General features: G+C 37.0%; 1 protein-coding gene across 2 annotated transcripts in view; it reads left to right on the plus strand.

The window, feature by feature from the left end:
* Positions 1–21,484, plus strand: part of LOC145984458 (von Willebrand factor D and EGF domain-containing protein-like) — a 243,675-nt gene that overhangs the window by 33,852 nt on the left and 188,339 nt on the right. For both annotated transcript variants that reach the window (XM_083118119.1, XM_083118117.1), the window contains exon 2: positions 10,264–10,506. In XM_083118119.1, coding sequence (XP_082974245.1) covers positions 10,367–10,506 — 140 coding nt within the window. In that variant the 5' untranslated portion in view covers positions 10,264–10,366. The remainder of the gene's footprint in view (positions 1–10,263; positions 10,507–21,484) is intronic.

Here is a 21,484-nt window from a genome sequence, read left to right on the forward strand (position 1 = left end):
AATTATACAATTACAAAACCAATGGAGGTGCTTGAACCCGCTAAACTTTATATACGGTCATACCTATGAGCATAGATATAGTTTTCATGACCCTCATCATTAAAACCATAACGCCAGGAGTCCCGGGTTCAAATCCCCGGTCTGAGCATTTTTTTTTTGTAAATACCCATTCATCAATTTCATCACATCATCACTCATCCCCATCTTTGCGATTAGCCAAAAGTGGCAGAAAAGCGAAGTAAAATAAACCAAATCAATCAATCGTTAAAGCCATAACAAGAAATTAGTGTCATTTAAAGCACCGATATTCGTTGTCCAGCGGTTACAGGATCAAGCTGAAAAGTAAAGATCTTGGGTTTGCATCCTGAATCAAGGCATGGATTCTTATGTGTGATTTTTCTCTAATCAATATGATCAGTTCATCAAGCCCTTGTCGTTGCAATTTATCTAGTGAGTTTGAAAAACGACATAAATATTTAAGAGCAAAATTAGGCTTATATCTCATAGCTTAATCAATTCGCTTCTATTGTTGCAGTTTGGAGATTTAGTGGTGAATTCCCCCTCAAGAAAAAGACGAGTGCACGACGAAGTGTGTCCCAGCTTGAGCAGCAGAAGGAATGGTTCCCGAAAGGAGAATATAAGAAACGTAGAAGAATCTTGCCTTGCGAAACGCAGTGAAAGTCCTTTGATTTAGCATGGTTTCTCACCTCTTACGGTCTCCAATTCTTTCATTCGCTACGGTATTTGTACACTAAATGATGGGGACTGTTTCCTTCCAGCTTCAGCTCAAGTTAGGAATTCTACCATTGTCCGGAATCCAGCAAGATTGAACCTGTTTTCTGGCCGGATGCATGGTGGCTGATGAAAAATGCTCTTTCTCGTGTACGGAATGCTCTTGTTCTTGCACTGATAAGAAAGGCCTTGGCCTCATTCAATTTTCAAAAAGAGTCAATTTGTCTCCTCGGCATTGTTTTCCTTTTGTCGCATTTCAAGTACGTACAAGCTACTGAATTTGCACTTTTCGGTTCTTAGGGTATCTAACTATTCTCGATTTCATGTTCAGCTCCACGTAAGGTAGCCGATTGAGGAAAGGAACATGATAAAATGGAAATATTTATCTAATGTCACTTAATTCATAGTCGTTCCTTTTGCTGTTCCTTGAATGTATGTTACCTATATGTGAGTCAGCAGAATGTTTTTTTGGGGTTACCAAGGGATTTTCCCCCTTGGAGGGGGCAAGCAAGGCATTTCCTCGCCAAAACACTGCTTCAGTTTAATGTTATCCCGTTCTTATAGCGATGTGTACCAGTCTTACTTATAAATATCAATCCCTTATAATAAATAACGCAAATTACTGTGGCGAATTAAATTATAGATAAGTGTAAAGTATATAATTTTAGGCTGACGTGTATCTTCCGACGTCCATGGTTACCTATTTGTATGATCTCATCTCCGTAATCGATTGATTAAATGGAGCTTAAATGTTAGTTGCGAATAATTAGAATACGAGAAATGGAAAGGAACAAAGAAATTGTAATAAACAGCTGTGGACTTTGTTAAAAGTTTCAACCCTGTATTTGTCTGTATTGACTTTAAGTTACCGAGGATCACCCTAGCCACTCACCTAACTCATTTGTTTCCATTCTCTAGAATATCAACTAAGGAATATTTTCGCACATAGACATTGAGGTGCAGCTGCATTAAGTTAACTCAAAGGACAAAAATGGAAATTTTACCTAAAGTATCAGAATTGAAGGGAAATATGAAGATATCAGGCACATAATTTAGTTCTCTATTTAAAGAATTGAACTTATTCTTTCATTCTTTTAACGTATAAATAAGTAAAACGAATTCATCTTGGGAGAAATTATTAAAATTATAGCATAAACACAGTTAGTTAAAACCTAGCGTTAAATATTAAATGATAAAATAATGAAAAGTTTCGTATTCCGTATTGTTTAACCAGGTACACAATTTTTTCATAATGTCTTTTTATTTACTCATTCCATTGAGCATGTACAGTACTCAATTCCCGAGTTTGATAGACCATGTCTATGAATATGGGTCAACACAAATGATAATAGTAATACTTAATGATTACTGATTACTGATTACTGATTACTGAGCCCCCATTTTAAAATATTCAAACACTACAGAGTGAAGATATAGCAAAGGTCTTAAACGTAGCATGCACACCCTCATATATATATATATATATATATATATATGTGTGTGTGTGGGGGGGGGTGTATGTATGTATACACGAAAACCATATTAATATGTTATTGCATTGCATACATGCCATTATAGTGTTGTGACATGAGCTCTTTTAAAAGTACGATTAATATAGGATGTTCCGTATAGGACGCCGAATTAGAAAATTAAATAAAAATAGGGAAAACATCATGAAAATAGTTATACCGGGTGTTCCGTTCAAATCTCCCTAATTTCAATTAATCGTAGAAAAGAAAGTATGAATGATAGAGCAATGAAAATTTCAGAGAGTTGAAGAAAAACTCATAAATTTTATTTTCCACACACTAATACACCTCCACATGTGCCCCATTGGTAGCACCACGAGCGTATATTCTAGGCTAGCTAGGCTGTCTGTGAAGCCTGCCCAAAACCCACACCACACAGTCGGTCTCAGCGGATGGATTTCACGCTCCTGGATTATTCGAGGATTTTAATTTCCCCATATTCTGCAGTTCTGTTTATTGACAAATTCACTTAAGTGAAAGTGGGTCTCGTCACTGAAGATTATTTTTTTGGCGAAATTTTCATCCCATACCAGTCTATTTATAACCCAGGCCGCAAATCGCCTTCGCTTCTCATGATCAGCAGTTCAGATGTTGCGTACGGTGGATTTTGTACGCATGCATATGAAGATCTTTATGCAAAATTCGATGTAACGAAGTTGTCGGAATGTTCAACTCCTGCGAAAGTCGACGAATCTATTTTCCTGGACTGGCAGTGACAATCTGTTGCACGACAGCGATTTGTTGCTCTGTCCGACGAGAACGATTCCGCCCAGGCGATTTCACCGTTGACACTGAACCAGTTGACTGAAACTTCAACATTAGTCTGCGAACTGTAGACTCGTTAGGTGTTTTATTCCTTCCGAAAATCGTACGAAGTTTTCGCACTGTCTGCGTTGCACTTTCACCACTTTAGTAAAATGTCTTCACAATGAGAACACGTTGCTCAATCGTAAACTGTTCCATATCGTAACCACAACAAACGAGTGAAGACAATTGGGACTACATTAATCGGCATGACAACAGATACCAACATTGGTAAGAACAGGTCTGCCAACCTCGAAACAAAACAATAGCACTCGATTCAAATTCGGCGTCCTATACGGAACACCCTATATATACAGGGTTGTTCATAAGTCCCCGAAACATTTAAAACAGTTATAACAATTTAACTACTTAACGGATTGTTAGAATTGTAACTACAATACAGAGAGAGAAACAATGTAAGGTTGTTTTTTTTTTTATGGAAGCAATGCGCGGTGCGGTGTTGCCGTGTTTTGCTGCTAGGAGGCCAGTAAACGGGAGCAGGCATATTGCGTTCTCGAGTTTGCTACAAGTTCATCCGTTGTAGTTGTGCAACGGCGGTTTCGACCAGAATCCCAGAAGACGTTACCTGTCTACTGTGTATGTGTCCCCACTGCCCACTAATATCCAGGATCTCAGTGACCGAATCACCGAATCTTATCAGCAGTGATGTGCTAACTCGTATCTGGAATGAGATGGATTATCGCGTAGACATTTGCAGCATCACTAAAGGTGGACACATAGAGCATTTGTGATTTTTGTGATACTGGAAACAGAACTTGGAGAGTGCATCTTTATTAGGGATATAAAATATTTGTTTGTGTTCAGTAGTTCATGTCTTCTGACTTTTTCAAATGTTTCACGGACTTATGAATAATCCAGTATAACGTCTTCAACAGATCTGTAAAACCACTTCGATCCAGCACCATGGAGTAATTGCGAATATACAGAAAGTTGTGAACTCCAATCCCAAAGACAAAATATCTGAAATGGCAATCGACAGAATGAACACGCGTTCTCAATATAAAGCAGCTTGGATTGCCATCTACCACACAGTCCTGTATTGTCCACAGAGCGTTGTATTTAACGTTAGCTGTGCATTACAAAAGCGGTTTATCATGCTAACACGCGCGCATATATCATGTATCTCACCATCATTAGATTTTTTTAATGAATATTTCAAATCCTGTTCATTAAAAACCACTTTTTATATTTCCATTTTTTTTCTTTTGTATGCTTCCGGCTAATGATGATTGAGTCATTTCAATTATGCTTCTGCAACTCACCACACTCTAAAGGAAAGTTCCATCTTGATAGGCAGGAACCTGTCCAATGTAACAAAGTGGAATTCCAACTGATGATAAAAATTCAGTCGCAGCTATGCCTGGTGAAAGATGTTCATTAGGATATGTTAATGCGTGTTGGCTGCGACCATTCTATCCAAGAACATTAAATGTACGACTCCAAATCTTGTAAGACAACACCAAACTGTGATATCTGATTCAATTACGTCCTCGCTCACCGAGGACCAGTCGTTCTGGTTGACTGTCAGGACAACCCGAAGTTCGTCTCACTACGTCACGAGTGTAAACTTTAAAGGACATACTGCTAGCGTAAGATAATACTTGTGTCAATTTCTATACTATTTTTATCACATCGTGAGCATAACTCTTCGAGATCAGCTATGACTGACTGATTGATTGGTTTTACGTTGCTTTTCTTCCACTTCATTTTCATCGCGACGATGGGCATGGATGATGATTATATAGACGAAGGAACCACGAAAAACACATGGGCAGGTCACAAAGCACAAATCCCACAGAGGGTTATATGGCTTTTTGTATAGCCGCCAGAGCCTCGATTGCCTGCAAGAATGCAGTTCCGAGGATGTACTACTACTTTAAAGAAGTTGTCTAAATGCCTTCCGAAAAAGTCACTCATTAAACACCAGCTGTGTATGAATGTGGATGTTGTGAATATGTTTCAAATAAAATCATGCTCATTGTGACATTTTCTCCATCCAGCATAAGTTGTTACACTCGGAGATACTTTAACACTTCCAATTCATCTACTGCCTTTGATTGCAGGTCTTTGTCCATTTCCAGAGTTTACATCCATAATGTTTCAAATTTGTGAATGAATTGCTTTTCTGTACAATAACTTATTATTGGTTACTAGTATACACGCGCAGCGAAAACTAGTTCCCTTGATAGCCTTGTTGTTAAGTCTGACGCTTTGTGATTGAAGGTGAATCGATTAACTCGAAGGATAAGAGCATCACACGCAAGAAAGATTCCAGCTCAGAAACTGTAGTTTTGCAGTATAAAGTGTAATCAAAACATTAGAAACTTGTCCTCCTTTACACTCCCGCTGCTTCCTCAACCGTAAAACATGCTGCAAAGCTTTTTATTACCAAATTGTAGCCTAATGTAAGTGATACTCCAAGACTTCTGCGAGTTTACTTTTTAAGTCTCCGAAAATATAGATTAGACAGAGATTTAAAAATATCAAGAGAATTTTGAGCTCTCGCAATACATGAAAAATCAATTTTTCACCCTCCATATTCGAAGCTATTGATAGATTTTCCACAAATGGAATACTAAACCATATCGTCAAAAAACTGTATATTCCTATTTCTCGCCCATTTTTGACATGTACAAAACCCTTTGTCGACTTCATTTTTAACTATTTCTCTGAATGTTAGTGAAAATGGTTCTACATTAGCATGCAATGTTAATTGGACATAACGTATAGCGTTAGTTGATTGATTTATTTTGGTGTTTTAAGTCCACTTTATGAACGCAGTGTTAGTTTAAAGCACTAGACAATGGATAATGTCCAATTAACATTGCATGCTACATTTTTAGACGAAGCTCGTAGAATTGCTAGACATAATTAATCCATTTAAAAAATATACGTACAGTAGGTAAGAAAACATCTACTTGAAGGCATATCGGGAATGTGGAGGTAAGGCATACATAAATTCACAAACTCTATTACTTGTGGATGTGATGTGACAATCACCACAGTCCGATCACTTTACTCACCACAACTGCCCCCAAGCACTCATTTGTTAGAGGCTGGGTGAATCTCAGAGCCGCTCCACTCAGGTGCATTGCTAGAAAAATTCCCACCTGAAATATCCCGCGTGGCATTCCGACGCCTTATAGAGGCTTTCGCACGGTCTAGATTTCGATAGGCCCATGTACTATTTTCCAGTGTCGCGCACATGTTTAGTCAACGCAAAAATGTCAAAATTCAGTAACTGAAAATGAAACTGTCAATTTATCTCGTCACTGACAGAAAGAATGTTTACAGTTGTTTTTTATGTACATGCTGGGTGGGGGAGTGGTGCAAAAGTAGGTATACGGTTAGCTATTACTTGGAAATAATTTGTAACTGTATAGCTACTTTTGTAACCCTCCCCCCCCCTGTATACTCTCTCTCTCCATTTGAAATTAGATTATTTAATCAGAGTGAATATTGAAAGGGGGCAAAAATATGCTCTGCCCCATGGAGTTACTTTGGGGGTGAGGGGCAGAAAGTGCCCTGACTTCATATCTATTCCTTGATGTTGTAGATCAGGACGAACCAAGTTGCACTTCTGCACAGAACTTCTGCTCATACCCAGTTCTTGATGTTAGGGATACAAACGTTTTTGATTCTTCATGAGCAGATATCGTCAGACAGAAATTTCAGAAAATAATGTAACTGGAAATTTGTGGCACTCTCAATTAAAAATAAATTTCAATCAAAAACGTGGATCAAGAATTTCTTCTTAGGGGCCACAGCATGTGGTGTAAGCATATTTGCAAAATATTCGCGGGGTGGGGAATGTGTAGATTGTGCACGTTACGCGTAAAATGAAGGGAGGGGTACATACAGGATGTAGCTTTACATCAGGGTCTAGAGAACATGAAGACAAATAACTTTTCTTGATGACGTTTTGCTTATTTCGAATCGATGCTACAAATTCTCGGAAAGAGGAATATTGTATCCTGTATGTATGAAACTAAGCAATAGAGATTCACTGTAGCAACTGGCATTATTTCTGTTTAGTGCAATGCGAACGGACTATGTGTCCTCACGAATTCTTTCATTAATGCAAACGCGTCAGTTAGGAGAAGCAACATATGCGTGTGCGCTGCGACAAATGCACTATCTGAAGGAGAACTTTAAGATCAGCTACTTCACCCTAGCAGCGTTTCTACTGACTTAGTATTGTTTCCATAGCACACAGGCACGTATCTAGAATTATATTTCGTGGGGGGGGGGACAACGACCAAGTGTCTCAATAGTAATAACAACAACAACAATAATAATAATAAATAATTGAACAATTATATTAAATTAAAATAATATTAATTAAATATGCAAATTAATTAATAATGTATTATTATTATATGAATAGGTAAAAAATTGGTATAAGAATAGAGATATAACAACACATCTTAGGCTAGGTGGTAGAACAGCCGCAGGCTGAACCTCGCCCTTTAATAAAGGAGAATTGAATTGAATTGAATCTTCATTATCTAGCTTACGTGTAGTTAAGATCGTCAAAATTTGCATAAAACAACTGCTCTGGCAAGGGAATTACTGTCAAATAGATAAAGAATTGAATATTTATTGATTAACGAAAAAGAAGTTACATCAAATTGACGAAAAGTAAAGTTCTTGATTTATATTTTATGCATATTATCATAAGTAGTAGACTAGTGTGCATAAATCTTTGGAACTGTCGTTCAAAGCCGTACGATCACAATTCCTTATCTTCCAATAAGTTCGGCGGAAATAAATAACCATCGATTATATAACAAATGGTATAACAATTATATTTTCATTATTTAATTTTAGTAGTTGGCAAATCTTTCAAGATAGCCTTGATGTTCCCTATGCACTGTGGAAGTAGTCGCTGTTGTACGGCGACACCCTGCGTAATTTTGTTAAAGTCGCAAAAGTAGAACAAGTAGCAAAATAGTGCAGTGAAATATATTCGGATTGACAGAATTTTTAAAATTATAATCTACTTATTTTCTTATGTTAATATTACACTGTGTAATATGAAAAATAGGGGTCTTCTAAAAGTACTAAAGGGCACAATCTCCTAAATTTTCAACAAAAAAAATTGCAACTAATCTATTGTGAAGTGGATACTTGGATGGATATTAATTAATCCGAAGCCATTCTTTGACTGGCAGAATCGATATTAGTTGCACGAAAAACCTGATGTTTGGAAAAGGAGATAAGACTTTGTGGGCTCTTGCTTGGTGGTGGCAATAAGAATCCCGCAGGAGGAAAGGTAAATGGGGCTTCTTAAGTGGTTGGTTTCGTACCACATTAACTAACATTCGTTCCGTAATGTAAAGAACATACAAAATTCCTCTCTATGATACGTAATGTGAAAATTACTGTAATATTAACTATCAGTGACAATGAAATCGAAGAAGACATTCATTAATCAAGTGGTTCCTATTTCTTTATCGAGTCCAAGCAAATGATTTAGACCAATCAAAAAATGCAACACAATTCTAACAATACCTACAATAGTTTGCAAAATGATCTACGAAAAAAAAAACTGTATATGGTGGTGCATGAGTCCGAGACCCAGATTTCAGTGAAGTACAAACAATTTCATTCTTGTGATTTCTATAGTATTCATCGCAATGTGGTAAAATGTATCAATCTTATTATTAGCGTACTGGAAACTACAGGGAAGGTTATGAATCTCTGTTTATGGGATCCATTATTCAGTTCTGAAGGCGGTCCCAAAACCACTGCTGCAGTCGGTGTTTATTAACGTCATTATCATAGCATGAACTTTATCGACCTGTAATCAACATGTCCAGGATTCGATTTCTAGTGGCAACAATTTTGAACTTCAAGGAGATCCAATACCGATTAGTCTATTTGTGCCATTTTATTCTGTTATATTTTACGTTGCTCGAAATTTTATTTGTTTGTTGCGATATGTCGATATCACCACTTTTCATAATACTTAGTCATCGCTTTGGGGGGCACTTGCCCCTATGCCCCGCTAAATCTGCCAATGAATTCGAAAATAGCGAGGTTATCTCGCTGTACTTTGCTAACTATTGGACTCAGACACTAACGTCTGCAAATTTGGGTCACTCAAACAAAGTGAGAAGATTCGATATAAGATGTTCATTTGCATCTCGAGAGGAAGGAAATGGGTGAGAAGTGGCTAGAAATTGATATGTTAATCTAACGTGTAAGTCAAAATGTAGATATAGTAATAACTGTAGTTCTCGCAGAGCTTTTTGTGCAGCCTAGATTTCGATTATTCCTTGCAGCAGCCGGCGACTTTTTTAAAATGTTAGTGCTGCCTTGATGATATGTTAGTGTTTGTGCCGGTCCTTCTCTTCAACTTTCGAAGGTTCATCTCAATATGCGATGGTTTAATTTGGCATTGAGAATGTACCTTTGAAAACTCTTTCGGTTACTGCTTTAAATATATAAGGGCATTGCAGTGACTTATAAATAAAAAAAATACATAATAAAATTATATTTCGTGCATTCCCTTTGAATTACCAATCTGTCGCGTCATAAAATGTATTAGTGAGAAACTAAGAACCACAAGTTTAATTTTAAAAATATCGAGATTTTTTTTACATATATAGCCGTATTTGACAGAACTTTGGTTCTACTGTTGAATAACATTCAGTACTTTCTCCTGTATCTTCTGAATGTTTGTCAAGTAATAGGGTTCTTGAAAGTGATTTATATTCTTGTTTTCTTTTTTCTTCCTCACTTTCCTGCCACTTCGATTAATTGTGACTGTAAGGATGAATGATGATAAGATGAAATTTACTAGACGACGCTCACAAAGAAACATTATGTTCAGAAGGAAATTAGATTTTCAAGCTTGTTTGGTAAACATTATTCCCTTCTACAAAGTTTGAACCTAAACTTACGTATTTTATTTGTTACATAATAATCCGTAACTGGAGAATAAAGTAATTATTTTTTATAGTTATAAATATCAAATTTGCAAAAATAAAATCAGGTATTAAGAAAATATAAAGTTCAACTGAAAGTCAATCCGACTTTTTATATTTATGAAGTTTTAGCTGTGGTCATTACAAGGCTTCTGTAACTCGAGCTGTTTTTACGTAGAGGAAAATTGTGCGAAGGAGAAGAAAAATGTCTTTTCTTTTACATCGTGTTTTCACACTTCTTGCAGGTAACCCTGCACGGGGCGACCAGCGTGTTCCACTCCACTGGAAGAAAGTGGCAGCTCTCCTGAGTTCTCTATTCAGTTCGTAGTTTGCCGCGGGCTCAGAAACATGTGGAAGCTCTCGGCTCTCGTGGTGTTGGTCCTCATGGCGGGACCGCCTTGCCCTGCTCAACTCAACCAGACCGCTCCAGCAGCCAACCTGACGGAAGCCACCACGCCTCCCCCTCCGGAAACCTCCTCGCAGACCGGGTAAGCAACTGGAACATTACATCTCGTTTTCAATTTGCTTGTCAAGCATCACCTTGGACTAACAACATTTACGGGCATGCATGTGGTAATGGGTTAGTGTTTATTTAAGTGAGCTCGGTTGTAATAATAATTATAATAAGCGGCAAAATAACTTAATGTTGCTCTTGGCGCTGACACGCTTTCTGAAGAGAGGAAGAGCAAATGTCCCAGATGCAATGGTGCGTAGTGAAGAGTGAGCAATCTTCATCTTAAGTGGATTGAGACAGCTTGGTTATCGTGTCAACCCTTTCTGCAAGGTCTTTGCGGACTATTGAACATTTGCATGTAAAATTTTTATTTCGTCCTCGGGGATTTCCAGTGGATATTCGCAACAGGATACTAGATTTATAGTGTCCATCAGTTTCAGTGGTGCTGTATTGTTAAGTGAGTGCTTCACTCAATATATCGCTTCAGAAGGATCTGGGTTCGAGTCCCTGGCCTGGCATGAGTATTGTGTTCGTTCATTCATCTGTTTAAAATAACCATCAATATTTTCTTCTTCTTGATTAACCTGAAGAGGCATCAAAGTGAAATGGAACGCAAACAAGAAAAAGCATTGGCAAATGCTGTTTCAATTCATTTTATTAAAAAAATCTTTAGAAAGGACAAAAACTACTCATTAGTGTTTTAGTTCGAATAAATAATTAAAACGAACAAGTGTAAAATGCAGAGTCAATTGTTCATGTTGACGAAGTGACAAATAGATCGAGTGAGACGCTGTTCTGTCTAAAGCGTGGCGATTGTTGGTTGGCTTTGGAATATTAGAATTATTTGCAATAACGATTTTTGAGCTTGGCAGACGAACAGATAAACCGGTTGATTAATTGATTTGGTTTAATTTAGTTCGCTTTTCTGCCACTTTTGGCTCATCGCGAAGATGAGGATGAGTGAGTGATATGATGAAATTATGAAGGGACACTCAAAAATAGCACTCATACCCAAGGCCGGGATTCGAAACCAGGACACCTGGTGTCGTAGCACGCTGTGGTAACCTCTCCGCCACAGAGAAATAAAAAAAAGTTGATAGATTTTTCTATGCTTTCAACTTATTCATATGTTGTCAGAATGTCAACTCTTTTGGCCGTTGAAGCATCTGCATTAAAGAGTTTCTTTTAGCAAATGTAAATTGTACCTCAAAAGAAGTGAAGTAACCGTAGAAGTTTTATAACCTGTTTTTTAGCCTAAAACACAGCTAATATTACTTCCAACTCGTACACAGTAGTGCACAGTATTAATTCATGGTGCAAATATAGAATGTCTGGATTCTAATATCTTGTGTAGACCTTGGAACATTGGATGCACATTTTCCAAACTATATAACACTTTATATTCAGTTGAGAAATATTTAGCATACAACAACGTGTGTATAGAGTTCTCGAGATACAGTTTAGACGAGAGCCTTTAATTCTAACTGAATAACAGAAAATGGAAAATATTCGACATTCTGAGCCACCAATATTGAAGCGGGTGGTAGGCTGTAGGCTGAATTATGTTTACAAAGTATATGGAATATGTACCCAAATGATGGTTCTTGGTTTGGAAAAACAGCAAAAAAATGACGCAACATATATTTCATATCCGAAATGAAACGCATAACATTCCACTAATATACAAGTTTGAGCTGAAGAGGTGCACATTAAGGCTGGTGGACAAGGGTTGCGCATATACAATATTTTTGGTGGAGTTTATATTTTTGTATTTTTCTTACCTTACGTCGTATCTCTGTCTCTGCAACCTAATCGCTACGGTGAGGATGACTGGATAAACTGAAACTCGTTCTTAGTTTTCAACTGCGTGAGTGCCAGGGCCAGATTTAGGTCTAGGAGCGCACGAATTTGGGGTTGAAAATTGTACTATCATAATATGATCCGGGGCCTTTTGCTCTTTTTATTTTCGCTTCAAGCTATTTTCGTGAATTGTTGCAGTGGCGTGAGATTTGAGTCACTGCATGTAGAAATATAGTTACGCACAGCAACATTCACGCACATAACTGTGATGTGACATTACCCTTGGAAAAAATGATTATGGCATCCAAGACTTTTGGTAAATACGTGTATCGAAAGGAGCCGCGGTGGTATAGTAGGTAGTGGTTCGAGGGTGAGAGATCTGAGGCCTGAATTTTCCAGGCCCTGTCTCTGCATAAAACAGATCTGGGATCCACGCAAATAAATCAAATCAAATCAAATAAATGGGTACCTGGAGACAACCCTTGGTGGTAAAGGCGGCTGGAGCGTAGTGCTGATCACATCACCTCCAAAATGGACGAGATTGAGAATGTGCGGTGCCATACTCTCACATCCCCTAAATGTTCCTAAATTTTTTAAAAGTGAAATTTCGTAAAACCAATTTTCGGGGTACTGTTTTGAAAATCGTTTTTCGGTTTCGATTCTTCCGTTAAGAAGTTCGTGAATAGTACAGATCGTGCTGCTATTAGAAAGAATTAGATTCACAGCCTTGTTTTCCCCCTTATTTGTACTACATATAATGGGTTCCTAAAAATGTGTTATATGAGAGGGTTGAATGGCTGAAAGAATGTTGTCGCTCGTTTCAGTCCAAGTGAAAATCATGGTTGCATAAAACTTGCGTTCACGAAGATGAGTTTTCTTGGTCTCCTTCAATCTCTCCAGTCAATTGCTACTACAGAACCTTTAATGAGAACCAGGGTACTTCCTTTCACATCTTCATCCTCCTTTCCATCCCACTGTCGCGGTTAACACAATGGTAAAAAATCGTTAGGTTTATTATTAAATGAACCACTGCAGTAACTTTTTAGTAATCCACATCTCAAAATCCTTAAACATTTGCAGAAAACATCATTTTCCACAATAGCCGATGGGTGTGATTTTGTTAAAGTTGCATTATTACGTCGCTTTTCTTCCTTTTTAGGCTAATCGCGACGATGGGGATGAATAATAATAATATGTGAAGTAGATGTAGGACACTCACAACAGGACTCAAACCTGGAACCGTTACTTGCTACATCTAAGTCCAACACTCAACGAGACGACTGCTTTAAATAGACTAGTCACTTCAATATTCATATTTTGTTCTAGCAAGGTTCTTTTCATGCGAGTCAATACGTCTTGAAATAATTACACATTATCGATATGATGTGGAAGGTTTAAATGAGATATTTTCGAAGTTACTATTGCTGGAGTGAGTTCATAGAATGAAAGTAACATAAATTTAGTGTGTAACCTACAGTTTCTGAAGTTGTTGGAAGCCAACCTACAAAGGAGTGTTGGTAGACTTATTTAAATTTACTTCCATTTTCGTGACCATCCCACGATTTGTATTTGTATTTATTTTTATATTTCATTGCTTTTGTGTCACTTTTGGCTAATAGCTTCAACGATGATGAATCGTGATTAGATTAAATTGATGAAGGGAGTCTCGCGAGGTAATCGCGTACCCGAGCCGAGGTTTGAAACCGGGACCTTGGTGGTGCGATTGTGACTCGACCACTCAACATGCATGACCTTCGAGGAGACTAACTATTGAGTGCATATGTTTCTTCTCGGGTCTCCATAAGAACTTATCTAGGATAGATTTCTGAGGATAGGATAATTCAGCTTCTGTACAAACAGCAGATGGGTGGCAGTGTTTGTGTATCATGTAGCCTGTGTGTGGCTGTGTGTGTTTGTGTATAATGCCGTAAATAGTTAAAAAGTATAACTAATTGTGATAAATAATTTGAATAATTTCTTACAAGAGATTTTTTGTACCCTCCATCAGGCATTCTCGCTCCCCTACCAAAATTATTGGGTCTCCATTGCAACCTAAAACCGTTGTTGCCAGCTATAAGTAAGGCACTTGCCAGGAGAAATTGCAGAAGCTATCATAATAAACGACCAGCAATTTCAACCCACAACCTCAAGAACGTGAGCGTACAACTAACCATATAAATCCACAAAAGTAAAAAAATTGATCAAGTTGTTTCTGAATGAACTGGACCATGTTATATAGAGATAAATTTGCAATTTTGAGGTTTCATGTGGTTGAAACCAGGGCATCGACATATCGACAGATTCCCATATTATTTGTTTTGAACTTGTTACATAATGTGAAAAGCACTCCAGTCTTTTTTCTATGCTGTGAAATGTATAATTCAGTAAGCATACACACACAATCACCAAAGTACGTAGCAAGACAAATGTTAATTACTTGGAACTAAGGTAGTCAACTTTTCGACAGATTGCTACACGGAATTTTTTCGTGGAAGGAAGGGGAAAAAAATTTAAATTTAATTAAAGAAGTTGGAGGTGCATTTACGGTGCAACCAAAATATGCTTTATGTTTGGGCACATACAGAAAATTTTCCAAGTGAGTGGTGAGCACAGTGCGCTACGACACCAGAGGTCCCGGATTTGAATCACGGCCTGGGCATGGCTGTTCTTTGTGAGAGTCCATTCAGCAATTTCTTTACATCATCCTCATCTTTGAGATTAGCCAAAAGTGGCATAACAGCGAAGTAAAATAAGCCAATTCAGTAAATCAATCAATTTATCAAGAGAAAGGAGGTCAAAATTTCAAAATTGTGTCATGTTATGGTGCCATAGTAAGATACGTATTAAGAAAGATAGAGAAAGGAAGTGATACGTAAGAACAATATAGTATGAGAGATAGGGAAAAATATAAAGAAGTCAGAGAGAGAGAGAGAGAGAGAGAGAGGGAGAGAGAGAGAGAGAGAGAGAAAGAGGCAAATAAATTATGAATATTACTGATTAGTAGGGTGCGGATTTATGTGCACTAAAAACTTGTAAGTAGGTACCAAAATTATTAAAATGGGCACTATAAAATGAAAAAAGCACATAATGGGTAGTGAAATATTGTGACGATGATCAATGGTAATTAGATGAAATTGATTAAAGGGACACTCACAAAACAGGAGATTTCCTCATACAGTATGCTGTACAAATTAGTAAAATAGCGAAACAAAGCAGGAATAAGTAAAAATGTCACATTTTACGCTTGAATGTGCAAAGTAGCCACTGAACATCCAAATAGGCACTTATAGACGCTATAAATTTGTTATCAGGCTCGAAACAACATGAAGCGAATTTAAAACATGAAAGCTATGATTTAACACAAATAGGCAAATTGGCAAAAATACGCACCCTACTGCTTGATGTTCTTAAAATATGCATCTCTGATTTTATTATTTCTTAATAATAACATTAGCCAAAATTCACAATATTTTGGCAAAGTAGGCTGATTATCACTGGTAGACACACTTTTTATTGCCAATGAAATTTGAGTCATTTTAGGGTAACTTTGCCATTGTGATTTCGAATATGACATCAGTTTTTCTAGAGTGGCTCTAGTTTTTTGAGAACTGGCTGTCCCTTTAAAAACACAAGAAAGGTTTGAAATCTCATCACTAATAATGCTTAATGATGAGAAAAACGTCGTTTCAGAGATTTTCTTGTGTGTAGGGTACCAGAACAATCACGTTGAAGACTCCATCAACAGTCTGCCACACAAGCGCCAATTGGGTGCCAAAAATGGGTGGGGGGGGGGGAAGTGCAAGGACAGTTTACTTCCTCTTAGTAGACAATGCTTAGACAAAGCTTAGTATTAAGAGGCCATAGTGCAGGGGCACATCTTGTGCGACAAAATGTTATTTTAGCTTATTGTTTTAGACAGTTCTTTTCTTTTAGCCTGGATGCTAAAAATTCTGGCGCTTTCTTTGACAGACTAAGGTCACGTATGAGATCATTGAGATCGTCTTGGGAGAACTGTTGAAATGTTGAAATGCTTCTTTCATATTCACTCCCACTACTACCATGGCCATCTGTGTTGCATGTCAAGCCCTGCGCTTCTTGAACATCTGACAATGGAAGATCTGGAAATGTGGCAAACACTGGTAGGAATGTCCTCGCAATGAGGTGCAAGTCGTCGCACTGATTCCAAGTCAGAATATTCCCATTTATGTTTCTTGGGACGATTGAAGCCCTCCATATTCACAATGCAGAAATAACAAACGTGACGTTGGGTCTTCGAGTTCCTCCACACCATAGGTGCACAAAAGTTCAGATTCTCCTTTCTCCATTTTTCTCTGTCATAAACATTCAATACAGGTTTTGCAAACTTTATGGGGAACCCAAGGCTCATCTTGGTCTCCAACCTGCATTCCAAACTATGCAAGATATGCTTACTTTACAAAGTGAGTGATATTTTTTCTTTGTTTATGCAGAGAATATTCACCACAAATGTAGCAGGATGCATCAGGATCATTTGCGCAGCCTCTTAGTGAAGAACGCATGTTTCATTCCCCGCAACAATAGAAATAAAACGAAAATGAAAAAAACAAAGAAAAACTAATATTTAATAAATATATTCTATGCAATTGATGGACTAGAGAAACATTTTTATAGTCTAAAATAAAAGCAAGTCGTATTGCACGTCATCATCTACAGCTCTTATTGAGATAAACTTAAAATCAAAGGATACCAAGTATCTCAAGAACTAGAGCTAACTTGGCAAAACTAAAGTTCATATTAGATTCAGCACAACCAAAATATCCTAAATTCGTTCAAAAATCCTTAGCAACTAAAAAAATATTTTTTGTAGACCTGTGTGAAGCCTTCAGTATTACAAATTGACATTTAAATGGATTTATCCAAGGTGTTAAGTTGCATGGGAAGTTGGAAGTTGGCACAGAGATGTGAGTATCCATTTAAACTCGCATTCAATTAAAATTTGCATATTAAATAGTTACTTTCTGTGTGTAAAAGCTATTAATTTTATGTCAATATGCCTTTCTATAGATCTTGGACTTCCGAAAATTCCCTCCTTGAAAGAATTAAATCTAACATTACACATCCTTCTTATACTTTTATAGAGTATTCTAACGCGTTCAATTTACTGACCTAATATCGGCGCCACAGTTTCCCAGATATGACATGGATATGATATGGGTATAGCCTGATCTAAGAGAATCATAATTATGACGTTGAAGATGATATCATTAAATAAAAATGTTAAATGTTGACTAGATGTTGCCAGTCAAAGTATGAAATTTTCTTCCTACAAGAAAATACTAACAAATAAACTATAAAACTTGATTCACCCCAAAAATTTAAAAAATATTGAAATATACGCTGAAATTTTACGATTTATACCCTTTAGTGAAAAACAACCTTGCATGCTCTTGAATTTGTTTGGGTTGTCTGCCGTAACAAGTATTCATTTATTTATTTATTTTTATTTAGCTAACAAATGAATTCCAAATACAGCGTTAGCCATTTTACATTGGAATGAATAACAGTAGAAAAAGAACAACAAAAAATAACAACATAAACAAAAAAAAAAGTTACATCCAATAAGGAACCTTACACATTTTTGTACAACAGCCTTTTGAAACGTGCCTGATTTCCAAAAATGTTTATTTGGCCTGCTATTTGTTAAATTGGCTGGGTAGTCTGTAGAGCAGCGAACGCTGTATGAGGCATAACCTTGGCTTCTGTTGCTTATGTTTTAGCAATTACATGACAACGCTAATTTTTTCTGATTCTCTTCTTATTACGATATTCTTTAAATCATTCTGGATAAGGATATTAAGTATCTTGGCTCTATTTAAGGATTCTCTCTTGTTTGTTGTCATATTTTACCCAATAGTTATCCATTCCTTTTGGGAGGGACATGAGCCCCTGTACCCGTACCCTTAACCCTAAACCCACCAACGCACATGAGAAAGAAAATTGTCGGAGGGGGCAGCTGTAGAGCTACTTGTAATTGAGATTATTTTTTTAAAGGTTATAATTACTCTGTGTCCTCTCTTCATTTAGCACTTTCAGCTAGATATCACCGAAAAGCTGAGGAAAGTAAAATAGTATAAACAAGTTTCGTGACCACAAAATAACGCAAAGTTTGCCGTTTTTACAGAGTAACGCCGAATTTTACACATTAATGCGAATATAACATCGAAAAATACAGTATGAACTGGACAAAGCATTGGTATATTAAAAGCATGGATCTCATAAAGCAGTGTTTCTCAACCCCCGGGCCTTGGTATCAATTATATTGATACCAGGCCGCGAAAGGTTCTCCTGGAATTTAATTTGTCATTTTAGGTTTCGTCATCAAATATTTATATTTTTTTGAAGTCTAGAAAAATCGAATTATTACCTTTTATGGTTTTCTATAATTTCTTTATTTATATTTAATTACAAGGACAACTATAAATTAATGTATAAAGTTTTAAAAAACTAGAAAGATATTTAAGAGTAAAATTGTTAGGATCGGGGTGTCGACTATTGAAAGAAAATAATTTACCAGGCCGCGGTCTCACGAAAGTTGGAAACCAAGCACCAGGAGTTTTAAACAATATAATTGCACATTGCTCGCGTCAAACGTAGACTCTGAAATGAAAAGTTCACCTTCTTACTTCTATAATTGCATTAAAAAGTTAACCAAATCATTCTGAAGAAAATTTTGAGTCACTGGTGATATTGATTTTTATTCGAGAAATGAGAGCAACTTAAAATAACAAACTACAAATTTTGTATTAATTCACAATGTCTGTAAAAAGTTTTACGAGTGAATATATTTTCAGTATTTAAAGACGAAAATGGGAAACCATCAACTGTTAATATTTCATTTTTAGTGACAGATGAAAGGTTAGACGTACATACAAATATAATAAAGACTAAACTAAACTCCATGGTGCAACAGCCCTCTAAGGGTCAAGAACTGCCAGAGCGACTCTTTCATTGGGTGAAACGTGGTCAGCGCATTAAGTCCTATCGCCGCTGTTTTCTGGTTTTCGAGACCGGAGCCGCTACTTCTTTCAAAGTAGCTCCCCATTTGTCCTCACGACGTTGGGTTGCCGAAATTGTGGGGCTCACACCTGCAATCGAACCCAGGACCACTTACACCAAAGGCGAGAGCGCTAACCATTTAGCTACGCAAGGGCCCTATATGAATGGCTTATTGCAGAAAGAGACCTGAGTCACTTTTGCACAATTCTGAGAAAAACAATGAAAAATCGTATAATATTAATAGTGTAAGAAAGAAATGTGCCGTTGTTGGCTCAAATATTCAACATAATGAATAGTTAATTTTGCAACCCTCAATGCACCCCCCTGCAGTATGCTGCTAGACACAGTGGAGATGAAAAAATTAACTCCGATACCTCAAAAATGTGACTCAGGTCCCTTTCTGCAATAAGCCATTCATATGTATTAATGTATATATGTTGAAAGATCAACTTTTACACTTTATTTAATGTAAAAAATTATAGCCTAGGCCTAGATATAGTACTGGGATAAAAAATACTTATTTTGAATTTAAAATATCAATATTTGTAATAAACCTTTAAAAAATAAAATAACATGGATTTTAGGAGAAAAATAAAATTAAAAATCACGTTTCTACTTGCAACGTACACATAAAAAAGTTAACGTTAAATTTTATTTTTATCCGATCTCGTTTACACTACTGTTTCCTATTTCGCATTCAAATTATACTCAAGGACCTGGAGCACAATAATGGAGAGGGAATATATCATGAACGCAGAAAAAGATCATGAATAATATTTCATAAATATTCATTTATGGAAACTCCTTGATCTCCTGCTAAATGAGTAGGATTAGTAAAGTTCTTCTTGTTGTTTCTGCCGGTCGTCCGAAACCGAAATACCGAAACGGTGTAAACGTGAGTCTTTTTGTTTCTTCAATTACGGTCAGTGCGCGGAAGTGTCTGGATAGTTGAAAACAATCGATGCTTCATCTCCGACAGTTTAGCCATGATAAAATCGATGTTGAAGCTCTCCTACCCCACATCTCTGAAACGTTGTGATAGACTTATGATTTTTGATTGTTTGATTTATTTTACTTTGTTATTTTACTTTGCTTTACTGACACTTTTGGCTAATCGTGATGATGAGGATGAAAGGCGATGAAAATTATGAACGGACAATTACAAACACATATGGACACAATGCTAAAACCCATAGAGGATTATACTGACTATGGGTCCAGGCGCCACAGCCTCGTTGGCCTGCAACATTGCAGTTATACCAGGGCGTAATGCGTGGAATTGAGATAGACTTTTGGGTGCATTGCTTACTGGTAGAAGCAGTGTGGTATTTAAGAAATTTCCAGTGGGGGGGGGGGAATTCTACTGACCATCTAGGGACAGCATGAGATAATGACTTTATGCCATATAACGTTTCACCCCATGGATAAAATTTATCAAGCAGAGGGGAGACACAAGTACCCAGAGGGAGGGAAATCCCCCGTCCCCCCTACAAATATCACCCTGGGTAGAAGGCTAATGATCCGTGATCATTTTTTATTGATTGCAAGGTATTTGCAATTGGCAAATGTATGCGAATGTTTAGATTAAAGTTAATATCTTATTAGGAAAACTATAATGCACATTGGTAACACTGTTAAGCCTTATTTCCATGTTAATAAAACATAAAATGCTGACCAAGGCAACATTTATTGTATAAAAAATGTTCACTAAAAACGTAACGTTTCCACCCTCTAACAGGGTCTTCTTCAGACGAAGATTCACAATAATTGTTCACATTGTGAATAATAATAAATTGTGAACAATTATTGTGAATCTTCGTCTGAAGAAGACCCTGTTAGAGGGTGGAAACGTTACGTCTTTAGTGTATATTTTTTATACAATAAATTTTGCATTGGTCAGCATTTTATGTTTTATTGTAATGCACATATGAAACAACCTATTCATTGTTCATTCTGCATAAAGGTTTCCTGGGCCATAAAAGGGCATTTTGACAAAATACTACCGGAAAATAATAAGCAATTAACATTGAACAATCTGTTAAGAACTGAAGCGAATATTCTAAAGTTGCTATTAGGGCCTCCCGATGGCGCAGTGGTAGCGTCGTCGCCTTGTAATCAAAGGTTCCCGGGTTCGATTCCCGGTGAAGGCTCATAGTGGTTCGGATTCCACTTTAAAC

Source organism: Lepisma saccharinum, chromosome 2, assembly GCF_977018435.1.
Source record: "Lepisma saccharinum chromosome 2, izLepSacc3.1, whole genome shotgun sequence".
Classification (NCBI taxonomy): Eukaryota; Metazoa; Arthropoda; class Insecta; order Zygentoma; family Lepismatidae; genus Lepisma; species Lepisma saccharinum.